At 36.8% G+C, this 24300-nt stretch overlaps 4 protein-coding genes across 9 annotated transcripts; 2 read left to right on the top strand and 2 right to left on the bottom strand.

Annotated features, from left to right (window-relative positions):
• Positions 1-3878: 3878 nt before the first annotated feature.
• Positions 3879-5560, bottom strand: LOC116020800 (probable BOI-related E3 ubiquitin-protein ligase 3). Its single transcript, XM_031261339.1, has 3 exons — positions 5268-5560; positions 4814-5168; positions 3879-4696 (listed from the first exon to the last, which is right to left on the bottom strand). The coding sequence occupies exons 1-3, from the start codon at positions 5318-5320 to the stop codon at positions 4010-4012; spliced, it is 1095 nt and encodes a 364-aa protein (XP_031117199.1). The 5' UTR covers positions 5321-5560; the 3' UTR covers positions 3879-4009.
• A 3667-nt stretch (positions 5561-9227) lies between these two features.
• Positions 9228-13042, bottom strand: LOC116020029. Of its 4 annotated transcripts, none has more exons than XM_031260479.1 (4): positions 12926-13042; positions 11028-12186; positions 9935-10324; positions 9228-9516 (listed from the first exon to the last, which is right to left on the bottom strand). In XM_031260479.1, coding segments are annotated over exons 2-4 (1431 nt in total). In that variant the 5' UTR covers positions 12067-12186; positions 12926-13042; the 3' UTR covers positions 9228-9514. The 4 variants fall into 4 exon arrangements, with proteins under 4 accessions (XP_031116339.1, XP_031116340.1, XP_031116337.1 ...); XM_031260480.1 differs by having other exon boundaries at positions 9941-10324; XM_031260477.1 differs by lacking the exon at positions 9228-9516 and having other exon boundaries at positions 9863-10324.
• A 2109-nt stretch (positions 13043-15151) lies between these two features.
• On the top strand, positions 15152-21578 carry LOC116020028 (protein PAT1 homolog). 2 transcript variants are annotated; one of them, XM_031260475.1, is made up of 5 exons: positions 15152-15668; positions 16129-16274; positions 16509-16565; positions 17068-17134; positions 18991-21578. In XM_031260475.1, exons 1-5 carry the CDS (start codon positions 15587-15589, stop codon positions 21105-21107), a joined length of 2469 nt encoding a protein of 822 aa, XP_031116335.1. In that variant the 5' UTR covers positions 15152-15586; the 3' UTR covers positions 21108-21578. The 2 variants fall into 2 exon arrangements, with proteins under 2 accessions (XP_031116335.1, XP_031116336.1); XM_031260476.1 differs by having other exon boundaries at positions 15153-15668; positions 17071-17134.
• A 514-nt stretch (positions 21579-22092) lies between these two features.
• Positions 22093-24289, top strand: LOC116020108. 2 transcript variants are annotated; one of them, XM_031260592.1, is made up of 4 exons: positions 22093-22418; positions 22680-22856; positions 23721-23772; positions 24017-24289. In XM_031260592.1, exons 1-3 carry the CDS (start codon positions 22193-22195, stop codon positions 23753-23755), a joined length of 438 nt encoding a protein of 145 aa, XP_031116452.1. In that variant the 5' UTR covers positions 22093-22192; the 3' UTR covers positions 23756-23772; positions 24017-24289. The 2 variants fall into 2 exon arrangements, with proteins under 2 accessions (XP_031116452.1, XP_031116453.1); XM_031260593.1 differs by having other exon boundaries at positions 22096-22418; positions 22680-22832.
• Positions 24290-24300: the final 11 nt, after the last annotated feature.

Raw genomic sequence — 24300 nt, 5'->3', positions numbered from 1 at the left:
ACCTCGTCATTCAATGCCGACTTTGTTGCCTGCTTCCGTCGTATTATGGCCTCATGGGCCCCACGTTATACACTTCGGACCTACTTTATTATCACCATTCACGAACTCACCAACATGTACCAAATTAATTTTTCCTTAACAATTAAATGAAATGAGACGAGACGAAATTAAGTTTTGGATGAATCCTAATATATATGCCCTACAAGTTTTGGCCGATTCATTGGTAATTTCAACAAGGAATTCAAATTATATCATTTTCTTTGTTATATTTGTAAGTGTGTGACTTATTGTTCAGGTTGGATCATAGTTAACTAAGGAAAAGAGTTCGGGTACGAGGTTAAACAACGCTCAACCAAGGCCAAGTTAGCGTTCAACTTAGTTGGGGTGCCGCTTGATGAGATCGAGTGCTCGATTAATATCTATTATTCGTTTTCTTATTACTTTTGAATTAAAAATTATTCAAAATTGTAGAATAATTAGAAATAAATATTATTACAGTAATGAAAACAGTAAATGGGATGGCCTGGTATATATGAAATAATTGTAGGAGGAAAAAGATGTTTGAGATCCAAACAAGAAGTTTTGGTAAGACATGATATTAAAGATGAGCATTATTTGTGTCCAAAAATAGACATGACGAGTCCTCTTTTTCTGTGAGGCGTATAGTATAGTAGGGAATCTGTTGTGAAGTAGAAGTAGATATGTATTACATGATGTGCGTGCATATATGCATGCATGCATTGTTCAGATGCAGACAAGCAAAATTATATAATTATTATATATTGCATGGAGGCTTGCACCATTTCGTGTCAACTTCTGCTTCTTTTCCCAGCACCACCATCTGCCCTGCCTGCATTTTGCTTTCTTTATATTTTAATTTATTGTTATTATTATTAAATATAGAAAAATGACATACATACTGTCGTTATCAATTTACGTACGTAGCAGATTGCAATAAAATATCGACTAATATGGACCAGATTCTTGTTCTCATCATATCACGTACCCTTAAAACAACCAACTCATTAATTGATGGCTGATCTGAAATGAAATGAAAACTTCTCCATATATCCAACATTGGACGCAATTGCCGTGAAATTAAAGCTCAGTCAATTCCACTTTTATATTATCTCAAATTCATATTTCAAATATAAAATAAAAATTAAAAAAAGCTATGAAATATAAAAATATAACATCAATGACTTTTTTTTTTAATATGTAAATAATCACTAATGGGGTTGTAATAAGGCATCTTCAGTTACGTTGCTTAATACATTAAACACCAAGTCCAAAATACTTATATTTCAGAAAATATAATTAACCAATGTGATCTGAAAGTTTGACTACTATTCACACTTACATTATATTGAATTGAATGGACCAAGCTAGACCAACCTACCTTATCATGTTATTGAATTGAACTAGTTTGCATCAACCAATGTGATCGAAAAATTTGACTACTATTTGCACTTACACTATATTGAATTGAATGGACCACGCTAGACAAGCCTACCTTATCATGTTATTGAATTGAACTAGCTTGCATCAAATTCTTGACCAGCTTATCGCATCACGTGGCTAGCTTAAGTAGTTGATTTACTGGTCCTTTATCCACAAATCAAGTATGTCACAAGTTATCATATATAGCTCTAATTGCAAGTTTAAGTATAAAGTGAACATCTCTTATATGGTCTATACATCTTATACTCCACTTGTACTAGCATTTGAATTGTGAATTAACTGAAATTGTAGGACGAGATACTACTTTTATATTATTGTGATTTGATTGAAGTTAATAGGCCTGGAATTATATGAGCACAACCAAGACTGATATGTGTCAAACCGAGCAGGGACTGGACGAAGTCGATCCCGACTAGAGCACTTCCCGGTATCCCGCTCATGTGTAACCAGGAAGCGTGTGCTTGTAACTCGGATGTGAAGACCTCGCTTCCTGAGCATCTCAAATGGACCTACTGAACTGCAGAAGTAATCAATTCGCATCTCATCACATTTTCAGTCTCCTCGCAACTATCTTAGCCTCTCTGATCGACCAACCATATACTATACATGTGTAATACATGCTGAAATCACAACATGTGTCCTTAAATCTGTCTGCACATTTATTGCTAGGAAAGGAGACTTTAGGACTTGACAACTACTTTAGACCTTCCCGGCCCCTCTATTCTTAGGATTAGTCTCGATCCAAGCCAACCCAGAGAACCATTCATTAAATTGTGAGCTTAAACCGTACATCAGGAATCATATCAAAGTTGTGTATATGACTATTTGATTGAACTCTTGATCATTTTATACTCACTAATCAATACATTTTTGTCCAATACTTTTTATCTCGTAACATAATGTAACCCCAACATTTATCTCAGTCTAATTTATGTCATCACTTACCTATACACACACACAAACATACCTTCAGGTGTAAATTGACCTTAACGTGAAAACTTGTAAATTATTAAAAGATTGTAATGCACTTACTACATGATTGGATTGCATCGGATACAATTGCACCACAAATGCCCTCTAGACATGTCTGGACTGGGAACCATTACGTGTAATCACGTAGTTGTTGCGGTACAATTATTCAGAGATTAAGGCTGATTTGCACATAAGTGTGATTCTATATACATATATATGGTATTAACTTCAAAAGAATTAGGTGTTGGAAGTATCGTTAATAATGATGGAATTAAATTATTAATGTGATAAGCACGAATTTAAGATGAAAACTCTAGTACATATGGGGAGGGGAGCCATTAATTAAAATAAAGTAAAGAGAAAGGAAAAGGACAAGTAGTATACGTAGTGAAAAAGACCATAGGTGAGGTGACTGGTGAGGGCATCATATTCATATCCCATCCACCACCAATCAATTCAACCAAACCAAACCACACCACACCACGGTGCATCCTGCATGCAATGGGACCTTCACCGGACCCCGACAGTTTCCTGCACCGCCACTGCCTGCTGGACCGCCCTCTGCCACCTTCCTTTATTTTATACCCCATTTTCATCTTTAATTTAATTAATTACTTGCTAATCCAACTTCATTTATATATTAGTAATTGATAAGAGATGATGATCTCAACCCCAACAACTCTGCCAAAGTCCTATGTCCTAACCTAGCTAGCTAGCTATCTAGGTATCGCCGCCTCCCTTCTTCACACCGTCTCATTTCTTTTCTTAATTTAAATTAACGACGAGTCTATGAGTCGTCGTCTTCTATCGTGTCACTGTCCATATACAGTTTACGCCATTACGGAATCAACAAGTTTTACGTTTCTTTCTCTCCTTTTTTTTTTTTTTTTTTTGTCCTTGACTTTATCTCTTTATTGATCATCATTATTATCAGAGTTTTGGCGGGACTCTCACCAGTCCGGCGGACCACCACAAGACTCCACGCCACACATCACACACCTCATCTCTCTCTCTTTTAATACATTCATTGCACTGGCCCTACCCTACTCTCCTCTGCTCCGCCCTATGCCTGCCTTGGCCCCATTCACCACTCTATCCGCATTTTCCTCTTTATCTTTATTTTTTTATTTATTATTGCACTGATTTCATTCTCACCTTTGCACCACAACAGCGACATTTGCGCGCGACCTACGTGTCAGCTTTTACGCTGCACGTGTCATTTTCACTCCACATAGTTGACTTCACGCTCTCTCACGCATCCGCACCCGACGCTCCGTTCCTCCCTATCTATCGCCTATCTCCTCCTCCATTCAATACCACAGTGCCGATAGTTTTCAGTTGTAGCATAAGATTTGGCGTATTCGCACCATTTGATGATGATAATCTGATAAGATCTGCTGCTGCTGAGTTATTCAAACTTGTTTAATTCATTTTCAAAAAAAATAGAATGAAAAAACTAGATTAGAAGGAAAAATAGAATGAATATATGAGTTAAAACGGGCATTTCTGTTTGAAAATTGAAAATCAGAATTTGCAAAAATCTACTACTGAACTACTGATGGAGTTTTGATTTTGTCTAAGAGGAGAAATTGACGCGAAGACTAGCATTTTTGGTGGATTTACAGATTGGGCAAGTGAGGATGGAGGAGCCACAAGCAGTACAGAGGCACAGATGCCTGCACGGCAAAAGCAGAACGCACGACTCCGCTTTCCCACAGTTTCTGCATAATCTGCTGCTGCTGCTGCTGTTGCTGCCACTGCCATTATTCTCGCAACTTTGACTCTTTCTTCCACATACGCCGCCGTCGTCCTGGAGATTGCCCCTATCCTTGACCACCATTCCTACTTCCGCGCCGGTCTCTGCTAAACTGCACCCTTCCGTCTGAGCGTCGACGCCACAACCGCCTCCGTGATTGCTGCTGCAACACGATTGAGCGTCATCCATCAATTCCGCCGCCTGGCCTACCCTTACTCCGCCATTAACATTGCCATTGCGCTGCTCCACGTGGGCCAGGACTTGTTCCAGATTGCTGCGTAGAGCGTTGGCTGTGGCTTCGTTCGTCTGCGCCAGCTCTCTCCATATCTGGTTCTCTACGCACAGAGACTTCACTCTCTCTTCCAACGCCCAATTCAGTTTTCCGATGTTCTCAATTTCTTCCTCTTTCGCCCTCAATCGCTTTCGGATTCCTTCTTCAACCACCGCTAAAATGCTCCTTGCATATCGCTTTCGTCTATCTTCAATTTCCATCCTAACCTTCTCCATCTGACGCACAATCATATACACACATACAGTTCAATACAAAACACTTGCAAATCAACAAATCAAAACAGTAATTCAACCAAAAAAAAATCGATAAAATATTAGAAAAAACTCGCTTACATGTTGAGCGATGAAGCGATCGACCTCTAACTGCTGTTGTTGGATTTGCAGCGAAATATCTTCGCCTAAGAAACTGAAGGAACCGCAACGGTTACTAGTGTTGTTCTGGAACGCCGGATAACTGATCAACGGATTGGCTTCCTCTCGTGACCGTTTCCGCGACGGCGGAAGCCCATAGGTGAGGCCGCTGTCGGACTTCATTGCATTCTTCGCCGGAAACGATTCGATCGGCGAGGAGCAGTACATGGGGAATAGCGGCTCCGCTATTTGGTTCCCCGATAAAGGCACCGTTCCATAACCTACCGCACTGCCGGCATACAGATTTCCGTTACCTTGAATGCCATCCATTGTTTCTCTGCATCACACAAAACCAAAACCGTAAATAAACGCATCCATATTTTACATACATATATATAAATCCAAAAGATAAATAAGAGTTCATGAAGAAACATACCTGGTGAGTAACTGAGCAGGGAAAACATTGAGACGTTGGGCTTCAACAGCCATGAGGATATAATAAGCATGCGGTTATAAATCTATATATGTGCAGTTTCAATCGGGGTTGATGAGAGCTGAGGGGGAGAGAAAGAACGCATGCAAATGCAAGGCAATGCGATATTGTGTTTGTGATATAGGGTGTGGGGTTTATATGTTAGGGGTTTATTTGGCAGATTTTTAGAGAGAGAGAGAGAAAAAGATGTCTATAATATATGATAAATTTATAGAGGAAGAGAATTTGTAGCTTTATTTGACGGGGAAATGGTGTCTATCGTTAGAAAGTGAGGTTCTCATTTACTTCCTCCTTCCCTAAATAAAGAAATTAAAGGGAATACTCCATTTGCGGGTGCGTTTACCAACTAAAAATTTAAAATTTAAAATTTAAAAATCAGTAAATTTTGAAGACGGTCATAAAATATATTCAATGAATAATATTATATGCAAATTCTAAATTTAGTAAAGTAATTACTTTGGTGATCAATATAACAAATTTATAGGCAATATGCTACGGTTTAACACCGTAATTAAAAATTAGAAATTTATTTACCTTTTTTCAATAAAAAAAATTCTTTACTTATATGGTCATTACAGTTTTTGCTAAAATAATCATCAAGATTACTATATATGAAAGTTTCTATATATGAAAATTCACAATTATAATTCTGAGTGTGCATGAGATAAATCTCAAAAGATCTTGTACTTAATAATTCTTTTTGGATATAAATTTATTTATTTTAATGAAAATATTAGAAAGGAATGAAACGGTTATCCAATACTGAATTTAGCGAGTAAAGCAAAAAAGGAGGGGTTAAAAGATAAAAAAAGGGGCAGAGTAAGAGTAGGGGATGGGGCGTAAGTTTCCGGTGTTTGGGTTGGCAGTTTCTTTATGTATGTGATTGTGGTACTGGGCCCAATGGAACGTTTTCCTAAGCCTATAACTATCCTTGCCGCGTGCCTATTTCTTCTCCTTCACTAATCACTATGCAACCTTTTTACCTTATTATTTTCTTTTCTTTTTTCTCACTTTTTACTCTTTTGAGATTATTCTCAGAGTTAATACCACAAATGATCCTCTGATTATTGGGGTAGTACTCCTTTTAGTCCTCGACTTTCAATTCGACCAAAAATGGTCCTCTAACTTTTATTTTTGACCACAAATAGTCTTTTGTTAAAATTTCTGTTAAATAGGTGTTAAATCTAGGGGTAATATCGTCAAATTGATTAATATTATTATGATTACTTCTTTTTTATAATTATATGACAACATAATTAATTTCAAATATTAATAAACATTAACTTAATAAATATAAAAACAAAATGGACGTGACAAATTAAATAAAAATTCATGATTAATGTTCGTAATTTGTAATTGATTAATTATATTAATTCAACGGTGACGGCCTTCAATTATGTCCCAAACAAAATGTTTGATTGATTAATGAAGAGTGAAAAATATTAATCGGCCATGTATGAACAACCATGAAAATATTAGAAGCAAGGTTTTTGAAAAAAAAAATTCCATTTTAATCTGTTGGTTAAATTAAATCAGATAGCTCTAATATTAAATTTTCATTTTGTACGCATAATTAAGAGATATAAGGTGCATTATTTTTTATTTAAGAGTATTTATATTTGTTAATTGTTTCAATTATGCTTGTTGGTGAAAAGTTCTAAACATTTTTATTTTATGACCATTATATATATCAATTTGACGATAATACCCCTAGATTTAACACCTATTTAACATAAATTTTAATGGAGGACTATTTGTGGTCAAAATGAAAGTCAGAGGACAATTTGTGGTCGAATTGAAAGTCAAGGACTAAAAGGAGTACTACCTCAATAGTCAGAGGACCATTTGTGGTATTAACTCTTATTCTCATCATTAATTACTCTTTTATTATTTTTAGTGTAACAACAAACACGTATCTGAACCCAATGGGGTAGCTCAAGTGGCAAGTGAGCTCTTTTTGTGGGGAAGAATTCTGAGAGAACCCGGGTTCGATTTCCCTTGGGCCAGTGAACCTGGACCGTAAACTCAACACATATTATTTTAGTAAATTAGAATTTACGCGTCAAGGTAAATGAGGTAAATAATTATAAACTAGACCTTTATGAATAAGAGTTTAATTTTGTAATTGATATGATAGGGTGAATGATTAAGAAGTGAGAGAAAAGAAAGTGGAATCCCCAGAAATGTAATGAATGGGTGTGGATGTGAAAAGAGGAATCAAAATGTAGTGGGATTAATGGTTGGTTTGGTGTCACCTCTGCTTTGACGCCATAAATAAATAAATAAAAGGAAACACTCAAGTACGTGGTTGGGTTGCGTTCAATTTTTTGGCGTTTGTTTGGCCTACATATCTATGCCCTCCAAATGTGCTGTCCAATTTGTCACGCTTCGATTTTATCACCATCTCAACATTCATTGTTAGTCTATAGTTCTAAATTAAAATACCATTAATTTGACCCCAATTCTAAGTAAATTAAAAATTAACTACCGATTTAATTAGATCAAGTTGTAATCTTTTTTTCAAAAAAATATTTATAGAATATAAAAGTAGTAGGGTATTGAGAAAAACGAGATCAGATATAATATGATAAATCAGAAATTTAGATTTAAAAAAAAAAAAAAAAAAAACTGGGGCAGGGTGGCAGTGGGCTGCAGTGCAGAGACAGGGTTGGTTGTTGATTACTTACAGTAGCTGGGAATTGAATAGAATAGAATAGGAAATGCAATTATGAAATGGTCAAGGTAAAACCTGCATTATTAAAGGGCACACCACCCATGGTAGCCATGCATACTTTAATGCCCAACCTCTCACTTCATCACACCATTATTATTATCATTTTTCAAACTCACAATAACTTATCTGCATTTACCCACTCCCTCTTCCTCTCCATTACTATTATTATTATTTATTTATTCCTTAGTTTACCCACCTACCTACGCATCTACATTTTTACTTTTATTTTACTTTTTTAATTGCCGACACACATGTACTAATATAATCAACTTGTAGAGTATTAGTACTCGTCCGTATTCGTTAAGATTTAAGAAATCCATGCATCATCAATACGCCTGCCTTTTATCACCTTTTTTTCATTTTTTAATTTGTTGGTCACCTTTGAATATATAATTATATGTTTAGATCTTACTAACATACATATTTGTACGAATTATTTATTTTAAAAGTCAAATTTTAAGAAAATATTTTCATATTGTAATAATAATAAATAAAACGGGGGCGGGATTCGGGAGGGTATCATGTGTTATTGTGATTCCCCTGTTTGAAGGGCAAACTTGGGATTGTTATGATTGGTTTTTTTTTTTTTTTTTAAACAAAGTTAAATTGGAGTGCACGTTGTCACGTGAGCCACACACCTATATCATTCACGCATTTTGCATTTCTCTTTTTCTCTTCCAATCTGAAAAAAAAATTAGTTCAGTCAAACTCACGTCTCGTGTGCCGTCCCAGAATTAACCATGCGTGGTCGGTTCGCTTTTACCTTACAACCTGCTTTATATCACCCTTTATATGCTATGATTTTCACTGCTACCTATCTACAACTTTTAACATCATTCATAAACACATAATTGTGATACTAGTTTTTGGTGTCATAATAACCACGTTAACAGCTGCACAAGTATGGCTACTAGCAACAGTACGAATACAAACAACCAAAAATTGAGATACCTAAACACGGTAAATTATTTTGTAGATCTGGGTCCACCTTGCAAGATAGACCCAGGTCCAACATACATAGTTTACATACTGAATGTGTATTCAGTATGTAAATTATGATGGGTCCATCTTGCAACGGTTAACACCAAAATTTCAGAACCAATGCATATAGAAGAGCAAAAGGCCCAGTCTTACATATTACGTTTGGGCTTGGGCGGCCTGCATTTCCATTTGTCCAAAACTTTCATCATTTTCTTGATTACAAGTTTACAACACACAGCAGAACAATAGTAAGCAGATACTAGACAACCATTGGAAGTCTAAACCAGTAACCACCTTGTATCATTATTCCAAAATTTAATATACAAAAAAAAAAAAGGAGGAAGCTCTCAACCCTATCTAATACATCCTGATCAGTTAATGCCTAAGGTGAAAATACAACAGCATTAAATAACTAGGATTTACACAGGCACTGCATAACAAAGGCACTCTCATTCTGAGAACTCCGCTGATGGATTCCTGCAACAAGTCAAAAAAAAAAAAAAAAAAAAGAATCAGATATCAATTGGCTAAACTGTCTGTAAAAAGACACACCTCACATGGAAAAAGAAATGGGGGAACAAGTGAACAAATATTTTCAACATATTCAATTATATATAGTCATATGTTGGAACATTCAATTGCCTGCTTTAAATTTGTCCAAGATAAAATGTTCCCAGTCACTTCACCTGAATGCAATTATGCTCTTATTATCCACTTTACCTTATCTAAACACCAATAGCTGGAATTGCCCCCCACCCCACCAAGTTTCCATTTTGGTTAAGAATTATGTAATAACTGATAAAAACGACTTGGCACACAGCAATTGCCATATAAATGCATGCATAGGAATAGAGCAAGTAATGTATAAATCAAGAACACAAAATGAGGGAGTCACAGTTACAGTTAGGAGGAGTGTGTTGACTTGGCTCTCCAGTTTCGAGTAGACTTAAGTCCATATCATGGGTTGCAGACCAACCAGGTTCATATGTTTCAAGAAATCCAATCTTTGCCTTGTTTGGAAGATCATGTGGATGAGCAAATGGAACTCCTGGTGGCCACCCTATCTCCATCCTTACAGATGCACATGGACTGTCAAGGGACTGAATATGATTCTCGCAATCCTTCAGGTTGCAGAATCTCAGCTTTATGCCTTTCTTATCAGCAATATCTTGAACCCTCTCCTTGAGAACTCTCTGTGCCTCTAGCCGCAACCTCTTTGAAGGAGGAAGAGGTTTAGATCTTGAGTTATTCTTCCTTCTCCTTGTCTCAGGTGTCTTCATAGATCCTGTACCAGCATTTCATTGATCCAAGGTCCTGTCGTTAAAAGCTTCTTACTAAGGAATAGTAGAGAAAAGAAGCAAAGCAAATTGGGTTTAAATGTTAAAAATATTTATTTAAAAAAAAAAAAAAAAGTTTCTAAATGTCATCATTTCATCTTTCCATTTCCATATTTTTAACCACAAAAACATCATTTTTCTTGTCCTGAAAGGTGGTTTGCCCTCAAGTGTCAAATATAAAGTAGCATTCAACTGTGACACTGAAGTTCACAGCTGAAACCAAAGCTACAAACTTCCCGCAATTTAGACTCATTCCCGCTTCTTTTTGAGGCCATGTCACTGGGGTATCTAGACCTTAGGCCTGGAGATTAACTAATTCTCTTGTCAATATAGACTCATTTTCCATATAAGCATACATAAATCTGGTAATAGAACAAGACATCTCTATTATTTGGTATATTATGATGTTCATCTAATAAAAAAAAAACATGACTTCTGTGGGTGCAGACTGGAGAAATTGATTTAAGAACAAAATTGAGGAAGAAGCAGTTAATCTCAAAAGAATTTGTTCCTCCAAATTGTAAAAGATTCCAGATAGAAGTTACAAGTAGGTACAAGAGAAAGCCCTATAAGAGATATGCCAAAACTTTTTAAAACATAAACAAAATAACAGAAATATTGTATTGATGAAATACTGGAACTGCAACATACCATCTTGTGCAGTGGGAAAATTGAAAGCGGGAAAGTTGTTCCTATTGAGTAGTTGATCTGTTGATATCTGCATGAAGTCATCTACAGGTACAGGAAGCTGAAATTGAGCTTCAACACCATAACCAGCAGCCCGCATCTCTGAACAGTTCAGACTGGTCATGGATTTAGGCATAAGTTTAAAAGCCAGAGAACATCTTCCATACATATGGCCCTGTAGATTTCCAATATCTGTCCTATAAACAGCAGTGCTTATATTGCCAGCAGTTGCCTGGTACAAAGCAAGTCCAGTAGTAATAATTGCTTCTTGGGGTCCAAGATCACCATCCACAAGAACCCAGTGACCTTGGAAATCTCTCACATGTAAGCCTGGCTTGTCTGTCTTGACAAATGTTAAAAGGCTTCTATCAACCTGATGCTCAGGATCTGAGAACATAACTAACTGACCATCCTCTTGAGTTGTCAGATTATGGTGCTGAGCACTCTGAAAAGAAGGCCTTGCATGACATGAAACAGATAAAACTGAGGATGATATTTCCCGATTTCTCAAGGGTACATTATCAAGAATTTCAGTAAAAGGAGAGCTGCGAAGATTTAAATAGTAACTAATGGCATCCAGTACATATCTTGCTGCTTTGCCAAGTAACGCAAATACATCTGTTAAACCAGCTGGTGGAAACTCAACTCCATCGCTTGGCTCTATAGGAGTCAGTCCTGGTCGAAAATCATACGTTTCTTGCCATAGTTGAGGATCTGCACGGTAGCCAGAGGTCTTGCACCACTCCCGCGAATCATCAGGATGAATCACATCCGTAGAAGGATAGGAAGGCTTTTGGTGGAAGTAGAGTCGGGCAGACTCAAGACAAGACCTTAAAAGAGCACCATCACTGGTAGGTAGCTGGATAATGGCAGCCGAGTAATGAGCTAGTGATTGGGACAAAGTTGTAACCGATAATTTATAGGAATCAGAAGGAAGGCCTTCAGATGGAATTAGATCAACAAGCTTGATACGACCCAGAGTTGGCAGGTCATTGCCTGCCATGGAAATTATGGAATACTCTATAGATGCCAAAATAACCAGTAGTAGAATGGAAAAGGCCAATGACGTTCTCTACCAGCTTGTTTGAAGTATCAATAGCCTTTCAGAGGCAAAAAGATATGCCTGTCAGTTCACATGGCAAAAAAAAAAAGTAAAAGATTACCACAGACCATATCATCCAGCCATCAATCAATTGATCAATGTATAAAACTGAGCACACATACATACAATACAGATTGCAACTTTCATGTGGAATGATACACTCAATAACTTTGCCGGTACATCCAAAAAATATATATATATATATCCCAAATATCCCAGAAGAGTTTTTTCTATGGAAAATACATAGCATTCAACAACCCAACCAACAGAGACAGAAAATCTGTCCTCACTACCTCTCTTGGAATACTAAATAGACCAGCTCAAAACCAGTACCAATATTAGCAAGCTAAAATAAACTCAACCAATTTAATCAAAAGGAAAAAAGAAAAAAAAATCTACACTCGACTACTTGAGATAATTAAAGCTATTAAACATAGAACATTCATAACCAGAGAGGCAAACCAGTCCAAACTTAACCAAGATAGGTAAGGAAAACAAAAACAAACAAACAAAAACAATATAGCAAGTCATAGTAATCAGAAAATTTTAAGTTAATCCATGAATTCTAAGCACATATAGTTACTAAAAGTAAAACAAAAAGGTGACCCACTGAACTCCATACAATTTTCACCTTGGGGCTTGGAGACATCTGAAATTCTGAAAATAAAATTTGCGATTTTTATCTTTTCTTTTCTAGATTACGGAGAAATTATAGAGTTACCACTGAAACATATAGAAAACCCCACTACGTTAAACTTACAAGCAAACAGATTGTACTGCTACTGCGCGTTGTTTCTATGCTCCTCCTCCTCCTTCTTCTTCTTTTCTTCCTCAGATGAGTGAGAGCTTCGTCTCTGTGCTCGTTTTTACTCACAACAGTAACGATTTTGGACGGTGTAAACTGGGATGACTGTATAATTTACGTAGCAGGCCCTTTACAACTCGGCCCACATTTGTTGGTTAATGGGCCAAAGCCCATGTCCGCCCAGCCACATCATCAGCTAATGCCATTAGATATGATTGATGAAAGAATAAAACAAGACATCTAATCATAAAAAAGCATCTAAACTAACACATCAACAATGCATTATATTCAAAGTGGGAAAGGGAATTAAAAGTAGATTCTAGAGGTCGTTCGGTTAGGTTTAATCAGATAATTAGTCACCAAACTTGTTAATTATTTTGGTGTTATTGTTCAGTAAATTACACTTAACTTTCTATTATATACATTTACCTACGGTGCACTATTTTGCAACATCATGTTCCATTCACATTGTTAACTTTAACATGATCAATTACTATATTAATTGTTTGCGACTCAAACCTCCTCCCATAGTGCAGCCTTCTCTATTAAGTTGATTAAGTGCTCTCGACAAGTGTGCATTTGTCTAGGTTGAACAATCATACTCTGAATTCCAAGTTGGGTACAACATATGCTGTAAGGCGATTGCAATCATTCCTGCAAGATTTTTAGAGAAATTATGGATAAGTTTGCTGTTATGTCTGGTTAAGTCATGAATTATAATAAGTCAACCACTAATTCTAGCAATAATGTATTATAAGAGAGTCAAGGGGTGGTGAGTGAAATTTTTGGAAGTAGGAGGGGGTGAAGTGAGTGGCAGATACTTGGGATTACCTTCTCTAATTTAAAGGGAAAACAAATGAAGTGTTGGGATTTATAAGGGACAAGGTTCTAGGTAGAATTCATAGTTGGAATGGAGCAAATTCAATTCAATAGTGGGCGTGATTAAATTTGTCTAATATTGAGAAGGAAAACTGTTGTGAAATTATTATGATATGCTAGAGCATATGGAATGCAAGAAATGGGAGAGCCTAGAATCAAAGAAATACTACAACTTTTGAGGTCTTGATAGAGGTTAGACCGCTCTCCAACATTGGAGAGAAGTCAAGTGTAAAAATATTGGAAACACGGGAGAAGGCTCTCATATTGTGAACAAATGGAAGAAACCTCCTTGGGGTTGACTCAAACTAAATGTAGACGCAACCATAAATGAAGCATAGAGCAAGATGGGCTTTGGGTGCATACCGAGAGATTTAGATGACATATTTGTTATGGCAAAAGAAATTTCATGGACAAGTGTGCTCAAATCAAAAGTAATATAAGCTGTGGGGATTAGGGAGACTTTTAATTGGGTACAAAATATGGGGCTCGATAACATACAAGTTGAGACAAATGCACTGGAAGTCTTCCATGGGATAAACTATCATACTCTGAATTCCAATTTTAACATAATCATTCAAGATGTTAGAGAAATAGCAAATCAATTGACCAATGTTTGTTTTTTTTTTTTTACATGTAAAACGGTTTGTGAATATAGTGGCTCATTTACTTGGAAAGAGTGCCATTTCTAAGTTAGGTTGTGTGGAGTGGTTCAACATCCATTCTTTTCCCTTGTATAAAGTTTTAAGTTTCGATTCTCCGTTTGAATGAAAAGTATTTTCCATTGTGTAAAAAAAAAATTAAGATAGTTCGTTCATAGAATTTTTACAGATGTATTTCCCATAGTTCGTGTCACTCTCCACTCCATTCAACTAATTGTATGCTCCCATTGAGCACGCATCCAACTAAGCTAAACCATCACACAATTTCAATTAACCATTGTTTAGCCAATCACTCATACCGTTCTCCCTAATTGACTGTTACCTAACACAGGTAATTACTAACACACTCTGACTAATTTACGCTCTACTCCAAATCCATCCATTAGTAGCCTCTTAAAGAGGATACCCCAATACAATGCATATAACAACTTACAAACTATGCCAAAGGGGCTATGACTAACAAAATATAATGCTAATGTCGTGATTTTCTTAGGTTTGGTCATGCTTTTAGCTCTGTTGATTCTCCATAAATTTCATACACTTTTCGAAAAAAAGAAGAAGTTATTTTCGAAAATATGATTAAAATTTAAATATTGTTTATTTATATATTAATAGTACTACGTATATTATAGGGTTGAATCGTTATCCTAGACCAAGGGCTGAATTTCATTTTCCAGCAGTCACAAAAATATGAAATATTTCCCATTTCTGTCTCCTTTGTATCTCCTACCAATGAATTCTACACCTATTTAACATACTCCGTACTGATCTTCGCTCATCAGAAACCCTAGAATTTATCGGCGAGGGGTTTCTATCATCTCCCTTTTCTCTCTCTTTCTAGGTTTTAGCTTTGACCTTTCCAGATTCATTTTCATCATGCCCTTTTTTGGTTTTCGCACGAAGATTCATTGTTGAGGATGGAGTTTTCATTTCTCTTGTAAACCTTTGACGAGGGTTTTGCTTTTGCTAGTTTAAGAGGAAGATTTTGGGTTTCTGTAAATTTCGAATAGGAAATAATTAATTATATTTTGTTTTCTGGATAATTCTCTGGGTTTTTAGTTCTGTTCAAGAGTTGAAAATGGACGGATTTGAGGGTCCGGGTGGTATTGAATTCTCCAGCAATCCTCAAGATCTCAAACAAGTTGATTCTAATTCATCAGGTTCTCTATTATTTGCAGTTTGATTTTTACGTGATTTTTTACTCATTCCAGATCTTAATGTAGAACTACGAGACTTGGTTTATGGTGTATTATACTGAAGAAGCAGTGATTGAGTTGAGAAGTTTCAGAAACTCATTTTACAGGGTTGAGTGAGAGAATATCCCTTTGTGGGGTGTAGAGTTGGTAGAAATACTTCCTGGCTTAGACATCTCTGATTAGCTGATTTATTCCACAAACCTTTGTAATTGTATGTTTTAGGTGGCATCTCAGTGTCAAATGGTGTTTCAAGTATGGAATGTGAACATAAAAGATATTTTAAATTGGATTTGCTGAATGTTCTTGATTTATAGCTTATGTTGTAGCAATTAACTGTGGATTCCACGAATTCGTCACTTAACTTAACTCTATTCCAATTGCATTGTCTGTTTTTAGATATTAACTTTTCAGTTATTTGGCACAGGAAATGCTTTATTCGATGCATCACAGTATGCATTCTTTGGTAATGATGTAGTTGAAGAAGTTGAATTGGGGGGATTAGAAGACGAAGAGGATGATCTACCTCCACCTGGTTTTGATGATGTAGAGTATCAGTTGGAACAAGAAGAGGTTACTTCCAAAGCTCTTTGTGTCATTCAAGTTTTTGGTTTAATGAGTGTGCTGTTTCCTTAAATACATAATTTTTTATACCTCCCCACCCCCCTGAATTCTCATTCAATGCTATGTGATGCATATACCAATCATTGAACTCTTGTTATGTATCTAGTAATGAATTACCAAAGGCCAAATTGAACTTGTAAGTTAAAGTTGGTAATGCATTAATTAAACATTCCTTTCTCTCAGGGTGAAATGTTAGCATCATATTCTGACGTTGATGACCTTACCAGCACATTTTCAAAGGTAAACCATTCAACACACTAAATTAGTGAGTAAATCTGATCTATTATCATTCTTTGTTTGGCATATGTAGAGTGTTGTGTGCAATTAATATTTTGAATGCATTATATTTACCCAATGTCTAGACAAACATGTTACAGTCCTATACATCCATACAAGACTAAACTGACTGCTTTCCTTTGTATTCAAAATGTTCCTCCTATGTAACCGTGATACCTTACTATATCAGCAATACCATTACGGTGCTGGGTGATTAATGTACTCTGATGTCAACCTGTTGTTGGCTAAAAAAGATTTTAAAATTTGTAATGTTATTTTTGCGGGCAATGAATAATGTCATATTCAACTTTTTTGGACAACTTTTATTATTAGAATAATTCTTCTCCATTGTCCATTCATATAATTTGTTCTGGATTATTTATATGGGTGCTGTTACAGTTTGCTGAATTCCTATCTCAAGCTCTTGTATTTTGTCTTTTATCAATGTTCTTAATTTTTTTATTAGCAGTTGAACAAGGTTGTCGGTAGCCCTACAAAGGCAGCATTTTTTGGTGATAGAGAATCCAGAGAAAGTGAGTTATGCATTTTTTATTTTCAGAGTTTTCTTATTCATCTGTATTCTTATTTATTTTCTATATGCTAGTTTTGAATGTGAAAGAATTACTTAGCGTTTTAGCTACCATATCAATGTTATTAGGAAAATTAAGTGATTAAGTCATGGCTGCAAAATATAGTACTTTTACTCTGTACAACTTGCAACTACTTTTTTCTCAACTTCAATCACTTGGGCAATAGTAACTGTTCTGTGTCTTCATTTCTTGTCCTGGCAGTGGGTTATTCTGTTGTATAATGGTTCTATTTAACATATTAATTAATTAATAATGGTCCTAGTAACACTACCCTATATGTACTAGTATACTGTATACTTGTGTCTCCAAACAATGCACGCCTTCATAGCTTAGAAAGTTCTAAATAGAATGATCAATCACTCCACTGATGCTTAGTGGATTGATAAGAATATGATTTAAATTTGGGGTGCGCAATTTTTTTTCGCTAGAACCCACTCTACTTTGATCAAAACTGGTTGTCATGGTTCAGGTGAAAGGGTTAGAATGCTAGCTTATCTGAAAATTTTGACCTCATTTTGGATTGGATATCAGGTTGTTGAAACATTATACGGATATATGTCCCATAACAACCTTTTAATTGCTTTTATTAAATTTCTTAATCTGTTGACATCATACTTTGATTCATTTATATTTAAAAAGTTAATTTGATATCCTTTTCATGTTCATTTTGTATTTATATGTTTTTGTTTGGGATAAGGGTCAAATTGGCGCTCAAACTATTTGCGCAACAACAATTAGGCCATCAAAGTATAAAAAGCTCTAATTGAATGTCTCAACTTGTAAATATGGGGTTGTTGTTGTACAAATATGTTAACATAGCCGTGATGTGGCAAATATGTTTTTAAACTTTTTTTTTTTCGAGGGGATACCTCCTTTGTCTCCATAAAAATAATATTTTCAACTTCCCTATCTCTTTCGAAGATTTGTGAAGGAGACCCCTCTTCCAATTAATGGAGGATGGAAGAGACCCGCCAAATCTGGGCTTCCTTTGTCTCCATTTTGAAGTTTTTGGCTGCCATGGTAGCACTGATTGCTTTGTGTGTATGTGTGTGTATATATATAACTTGGATGCCTACCGGGTGAGCGCTGCCTACTTCTCCATGCTTCTTGTCCCCTTTTAGATTTGAGAAGGTGATGTTTCTTCTAGATGTGGAAGAAGGAGACTTCTTCCAGATCGGTGACTAAGAGATAGATGAAGGTGGCGACAGTGATGGGTGGCGAAGGCTGTGGCTGTTATCCAAATCTGCCTTTATCTGTTTTCCCCCCCTTTTCTTTTTTAAAATAGTTGATTGATAGTATTTTCCTTTTGTTGTTGTTGTTGTTGGTTATTATTATTATTATTATTATTATTGTTATTATTACACCGTATTATAAATACATAATTGAATAATAATGTGATTTTGTTTATTTTGGCTTGATTTTGGATTTGATTTACTTGGCTATTCACTACTTCGCTATTTATTGAGGAAATGAATTGATCCAAAGTGAACTCCTGAAGTTGGATTTATCTAGACCCAAAAAATCAATATGAAACTTTTGTATTGGTTTTAGTTGCATGTTTTTTTGGGTACCCTTGTGCTATTAGCAAATGAAGCCAAGCCAAAGATGTCTGTAAAGCAATTGCTAGTATTTGATTATTAAACAAAACCATCTTTCATCTTTGGAAGTTTGGGAGATTTCTCTGACAAATTTGAAAATGTATTGCTAATCTGTTTTTTTCCCTTTTCTTTTTTCAAAATAGTTGATTGATACGGAGTAGTATTTTATTTTATTTTTTGTTTTTTTTGTTCTTTTTCCAGGTTCATCTGCCGCTGATTGTGTTCAAGAGGCAGATTTTCGTGATTGGTTTGATCAACGTGGCTTTGATGCTGAACGCAATGAGGAGAGCAAAAGATGGTTGTCCCATCCTTACTCTTCTTCTGCTCATCTGATTGAATCGAAGCCTTTGTACAGAGCACTGTCATACCCTGAGCAAGAACAACAGCTGCAGCACCAACAGCAGCGGCCGCAGCCACGCCAGCACATCTCTAGTGAAGCGATCCTTATCCCGAAGTCTTCTTTCACTTCATTTCCTCCTCCTGGTGGGCGGCTTCCTCAAGCTTCACCAAACAACCTTCCTAGTACTACATATCATCCTGGTGGACAGCCAATTCCAGTTTCTTCACCCAACTTTTCTCCGTTTTCTAGCCCTCAGAATCAGATGAATGCCATGCATCATGGATCACAATATGGTGGAGTCTTACCTCAGTTTTCAGGTCATGGGCATCAAGTGCATAATCGCATTCAAAATCAGTGGATGAACCAATCTACTTTAAACCCTGGAGAACATTCTACTCCCCCCAAGAATTTGATGCAACAGCAATTACCCCATCAAAATGGCTTGTTGCCCCAACAGGTGCCACAGCAACAAACCCAGCAACTTGGGCTTCCACATCCATTCCAGTTACCCTTTGGCACTTCAGGGATGCAGTCCCAACGATTCAATCACCATCAACCTCCAACATCTCAGATGAACAATTTTGAAATGTTTGGTTTAGCTGATTTTAAAGATCAAAGGACTGAATCTATGCTGAGAGGTAGACAGGCTGCATGGTACTCTCCGCTGGGTTTGGGCATCCGTAATCAGAGAAGTGACAATGGTTGGCCAAAATTTAAATCCAAGTACATGTCAACAGATGAAATTGAGAATATTCTTCGAATGCAGCTTGCTGCCACTCATAGCAACGATCCCTATGTAGATGATTATTACCATCAAGCTTGTTTGGCGAAAAAATCTGCTGGTGCAAAGTTAAAACATCATTTCTGTCCAACTAATCTGAGAGATGGCAGCTCCCAAAGTCGTGCTAATACTGAGACACATGCATTTCTCCAGGTTGATGCACTTGGTAGGGTTTCCTTCTCCTCAATTCGCAGGCCACGACCACTTCTTGAGGTTGACCCACCAAATTCATCTGCCACTAGTAGCAGTGAACAGAAAGTGTCTGAAAAACCCTTGGAACAGGAGCCAATGCTTGCAGCTAGGGTGACCATTGAGGATGGGATCTGCCTCCTCCTTGATGTTGATGATATTGACCGCTTCCTACAATTTATGCAAACTCAACTCCCAGACGGAGGGGAGCTGTTGAGTAAAAGGAGGCAAATGCTGTTGGAGTGTCTGGCATCATCACTTCATCTCGTCGATCCACTTGGCAAAAATGGTCAGTCAGTGGATATAGCACCCAAAGATGATCTTGTGTTCTTAAGGATTATCTCACTTCCCAAAGGTCGGAAGCTGTTATCGCGATATCTTCAACTTCTATTTGCTGGCAGTGAACTTAGTAGGGTGGTGTGCATGGCCATTTTCCGGAATCTGAGGTTTTTGTTTGGGGTCCTTCCAGCAGACCACGGAGCTGCTGAGACAAGTAAAAATTTGGCAAGAACTGTTTCATTGTGTGTTCGAGAAATGGATCTGAGAGTACTTGCTGCCTGCCTTGCATCTGTGGTTTGTTCAACTGAGCATCCTCCACTCCGTCCTGTTGGAAGCCCTGCTGGTGATGGGGCTTCTATAATTCTGAAATCTGTTCTGGAGAGGGCAACAGAACTGTTAAGGGATCCTCATGCTGGAGCGAAGTGCGGCATGCAAAACAGAGCATTCTGGCAGGCGTCTTTTGATGCTTTCTTTGGTTTACTTACAAAGTACTGCTTTAATAAATATGACTCCGTCATGCAATCTTTCCTAACACAGGCCCCCCAGAACATGGTGAATAATGGGTCTGATGCAGCCAGAGCTATTAGCAGGGAAATGCCAGTTGAACTCTTGCGGGCAAGTCTTCCTCATACAAGTGATCAACAGAGAAAACTGCTATTGGATTTTACACAACGGTCTATGCCTTTGCCAAGTACTGGTAGTCAAAGCGGAGGAAATGGTGGCATGTGACCAAGGGCCCTTGGTCAATAGTGTAATAAATTTACCCTTTACATATTTTGTCAAGATACAAGAAGATAATAATCTGTGGAGGCTCAGGACTTGGTCTATGCCCACTCTATTCTGAACATGGAAGGTAGTATTTTTTTTAGATATAAAAATGATGTACATGTTGAAGATTGCACCTTCTTCAGTACTGGTGCTCTGGGAAAAAGTTGTTAAGCTGGTTGGGTAGCCGCATGTATTATGGAGCATGCCATATGTGTTTTTTTTTTTTTTTCTTTTAAAAAAAATGTCTCCTAGTGGGAGCTTATTTTGATGCTCTGTGGTGGTGCTGTCTTTATTAGTAGTAGTAGAGATTTAGAAGGGTATAAATATTAGAGTATCCAAATGGTGATGGGAAGAATTTTTACTACTTTGTGATGTTGAATGCTTTGATACAAGTAATTGATGTTTGATATATGTTTGTAGGTTTTGCAGACATGCCCAATTGCCCATATTTTGTTTTTGTTCCTTGTTTCTTCATAGTCATAGTGCCACTTCCCCATCCATAATTTGTCAGTTTTCAGGTTTAACAATTTTGTTCAATACTCTAATTCTAAATCTATCCTGACTGGATGTACCTTAAATCATTGTCAATTAACTTGTGATGGTTGCAATATTGCATTATCAAGCCATTCCCCAACCCCCAAGGGAAAAATATCTCTCCTTTGTTGCAAATATATCAAAAGTGGTCATTATCCTACTCTGAACTTCCTTGATTGGATACATTTTTTCCCCATAAATGTTGTATGTATATATATGGCAGTTTTTTTTTGTTTGGGATAAAAAAAGGAATTAGGAAATTAGACCATTTTTCTGAATTTTTCGAAATTACACCATTTTTTTTGGGATAAAAAAGGAATTACGAAATTACACCATTTTTCTGTGATAAAAAAAAAAGGAATTACGACATTTTTTCTTTGGGATCAAAAAGGAGTTTTAAACAATTACACAAAACAGGAGACACGTTAGGACGAGGGACGCTGAAACGATATGTATTAGAGTTTCAATCGACGTTTGCTTCACTTACTTGGAGCTTAGGTCTTTCTGTAACTATGTCTGATGACGTTCCTGAAAATCGTCTACCGGACTCCACTGAGGACGGGATACCTTCCGTTGCCGGCGACGGCAATGACGATGAGACCAATACCTCAACTTCTCCCATGGGTATAGGCCTGTCCACCTTGATTTCCTCTGTAATTAGGGAGTTCGATAGCAGAGCTGACGCCACTTCCCGCAGTCAAGATCAACTCTCCTTCGCCCTCGATCGTCTCACCGGAGGTCAAATCTCAGCATGGCGCCTGAATTCTTAGCAATTTCTTACTGCTTTTATTTCGACTATTGTTTTGCCAAATGAATTGCGAATTAAGAAGTAGGGTTTTTTTAGCAGCCACATTTGTGCTTTTACTTGGTCGTAAATTGAGTATTTGAAATGCCAATTCCTGCTGAAAGTTCTCTATCGAATTGCCTCACCAGTTTGTAATTATTTACCCCTTTTGCTAAAACTTATGGGTTTGTTTAACTGACAATACGTTTTGGCAGAGCTTGACAAACTGTTGGAGGATGCACCGTTGCCTTTCATTATGCAACATGCCGCTAGGATTTCTGGTGTTAGAAAGAGAGTCACATCTTTAAATTCAGTTTTGAAGTCTATACAACGACGAGTCGATAATATAGACCGGATGCTGCTAGCAGGTTTGGTGCAGGGTGCATTTCTTGGTTATCATCTATCCACTTATCATTTCCCATGTTTCCTACATTGTGCTGTGGTTGATATGCATAGTTGCAGCAAAAATACTCCTGATTCTAACATAGTTTGTTGATTGTCAATGTGAAGTGCCATTAACTACTGTCAATGTGATATGCACATAATACTTCATATTTCTAGATCGGCAGTGCAAATTGCTAGGATAGGGGATTTAGTATGACTATCATACTAGATGTAGAGTTGGTGTTCATGAAGGCATGAGTGCTTATAATGAGATGATGGCAAAGGTTTTAGTTCTGGATGAATGTATGTACCATTAACCAGTGTGTGAATTTACATCATAACACTGACCTGGGTTTTAGATCACTAGTCTGTGATATAGATCCCGTAGCTGATGATTGGCTGACATTATTTGGAATATGGGAAGCTATGATCTAGAGATTTCCATCACAGAGTAATTTGATTAGGTCAGTAGTTTTGTTAGCAATAAATTGTATCCCTCAAATGAACATTGTCGAATTGGGTGGAGCACTGATAAAACATTGATAGGTGAAAATGTTAATCTTATTCTCTCCATTGTCATTTGAGATCTGCAAAGGATATATAGATGTTTTTGGAGTTAGGAATCCGCTTCTGTTTTCATCGGAGTATCACGTATCCTGTTATAGATTGAATCATAGCCAGTAATTTGGTTTAACTTTAGAAGGGAAGTTTCCTTTGGTATATGACTTTGATATGTTTTTTTGGACAATTGGACAATGATGCAATATGTGCACTTTGCTTTTGCATTTTAGTTGGTATCTACTGCCTAGGGGCTAGGCTAAAAATGTATTCGTGATAAGGATAAAATTTAATTCACATTTTTTAACCTGCAGAAAAAAAGATGGGAGAAGATGGTGGACAACATTAAGGGGTGTCATTGAAGAGGTAAAAACAGTTTCACACACACACACACACATATATCATGTTGTTTCACATTGTTGTACTCTTAATAGCTATTTTTGCTGCCAACTGGAATCAAAATCCTTAAAGTTTGTTTCTGTAGGAATAGTAATAAAATGAATTATTCGTCTAAGACAATTATGAAAATGAGGTTCAGAGTGTGCCAAGAGCTTTTGAAGGAGCAGTTAATATATTACTTTGATTGTGATAATTTCATTTCTGCTGGCAGGTTTCAGGACGTTGCTTTGCTGCATGGTATGTTGGCCTCACCTGCTTGCTTGTGCTTGTCCTAGAGACTAGAGTTGCTAATGTGGTTGGGCAAAAGGATTGTGAATAATTATGATGCTGACTTGTGTGCTGTATGTGTAATTCCCAACATTCAACATGATAGTGCATGATTGTCATTGTTGCTTGACATGAAACTGGTTATTGTTCAATCACTTTGATTTCTCATTTTATTATCGAACCCCCCCAATGTAGAATCTGTCCTTACTTCTCTAAATAATCGCCTCT

The sequence above is a fragment of the Ipomoea triloba genome, chromosome 5, assembly GCF_003576645.1.
Source record: "Ipomoea triloba cultivar NCNSP0323 chromosome 5, ASM357664v1".
Classification (NCBI taxonomy): domain Eukaryota; kingdom Viridiplantae; phylum Streptophyta; class Magnoliopsida; order Solanales; family Convolvulaceae; genus Ipomoea; species Ipomoea triloba.
The sequence above is the reverse complement of the archived record's forward strand: the minus strand, read 5'-3'. Positions and strand labels throughout refer to the sequence as shown.

Coding starts and splice junctions, on each gene's coding strand:
- LOC116020800 (XM_031261339.1), bottom strand. CDS start 5,320: ATGGCTGTTGAAGCCCAACGTCTCAATGTTTTCCCTGCTCAGTTACTC. Junction 5,169..5,267: donor CCTGCTCAGTTACTCACCAG/GTATGTTTCTTC, acceptor TGTGTGATGCAG/AGAAACAATGGATGGCATTC. Junction 4,697..4,813: donor ATCGCTTCATCGCTCAACAT/GTAAGCGAGTTT, acceptor ATTGTGCGTCAG/ATGGAGAAGGTTAGGATGGA.
- LOC116020029 (XM_031260477.1), bottom strand. CDS start 12,066: ATGGCAGGCAATGACCTGCCAACTCTGGGTCGTATCAAGCTTGTTGAT. Junction 10,325..11,027: donor TTTTCCCACTGCACAAGATG/GTATGTTGCAGT, acceptor ATGCTGGTACAG/GATCTATGAAGACACCTGAG.
- LOC116020028 (XM_031260475.1), top strand. CDS start 15,587: ATGGACGGATTTGAGGGTCCGGGTGGTATTGAATTCTCCAGCAATCCT. Junction 16,275..16,508: donor ATCAGTTGGAACAAGAAGAG/GTTACTTCCAAA, acceptor CCTTTCTCTCAG/GGTGAAATGTTAGCATCATA. Junction 16,566..17,067: donor TTACCAGCACATTTTCAAAG/GTAAACCATTCA, acceptor TTTTTTTATTAG/CAGTTGAACAAGGTTGTCGG.
- LOC116020108 (XM_031260592.1), top strand. CDS start 22,193: ATGTCTGATGACGTTCCTGAAAATCGTCTACCGGACTCCACTGAGGAC. Junction 22,419..22,679: donor CCTCGATCGTCTCACCGGAG/GTCAAATCTCAG, acceptor ACGTTTTGGCAG/AGCTTGACAAACTGTTGGAG. Junction 22,857..23,720: donor GGTGCAGGGTGCATTTCTTG/GTTATCATCTAT, acceptor TTTAACCTGCAG/AAAAAAAGATGGGAGAAGAT.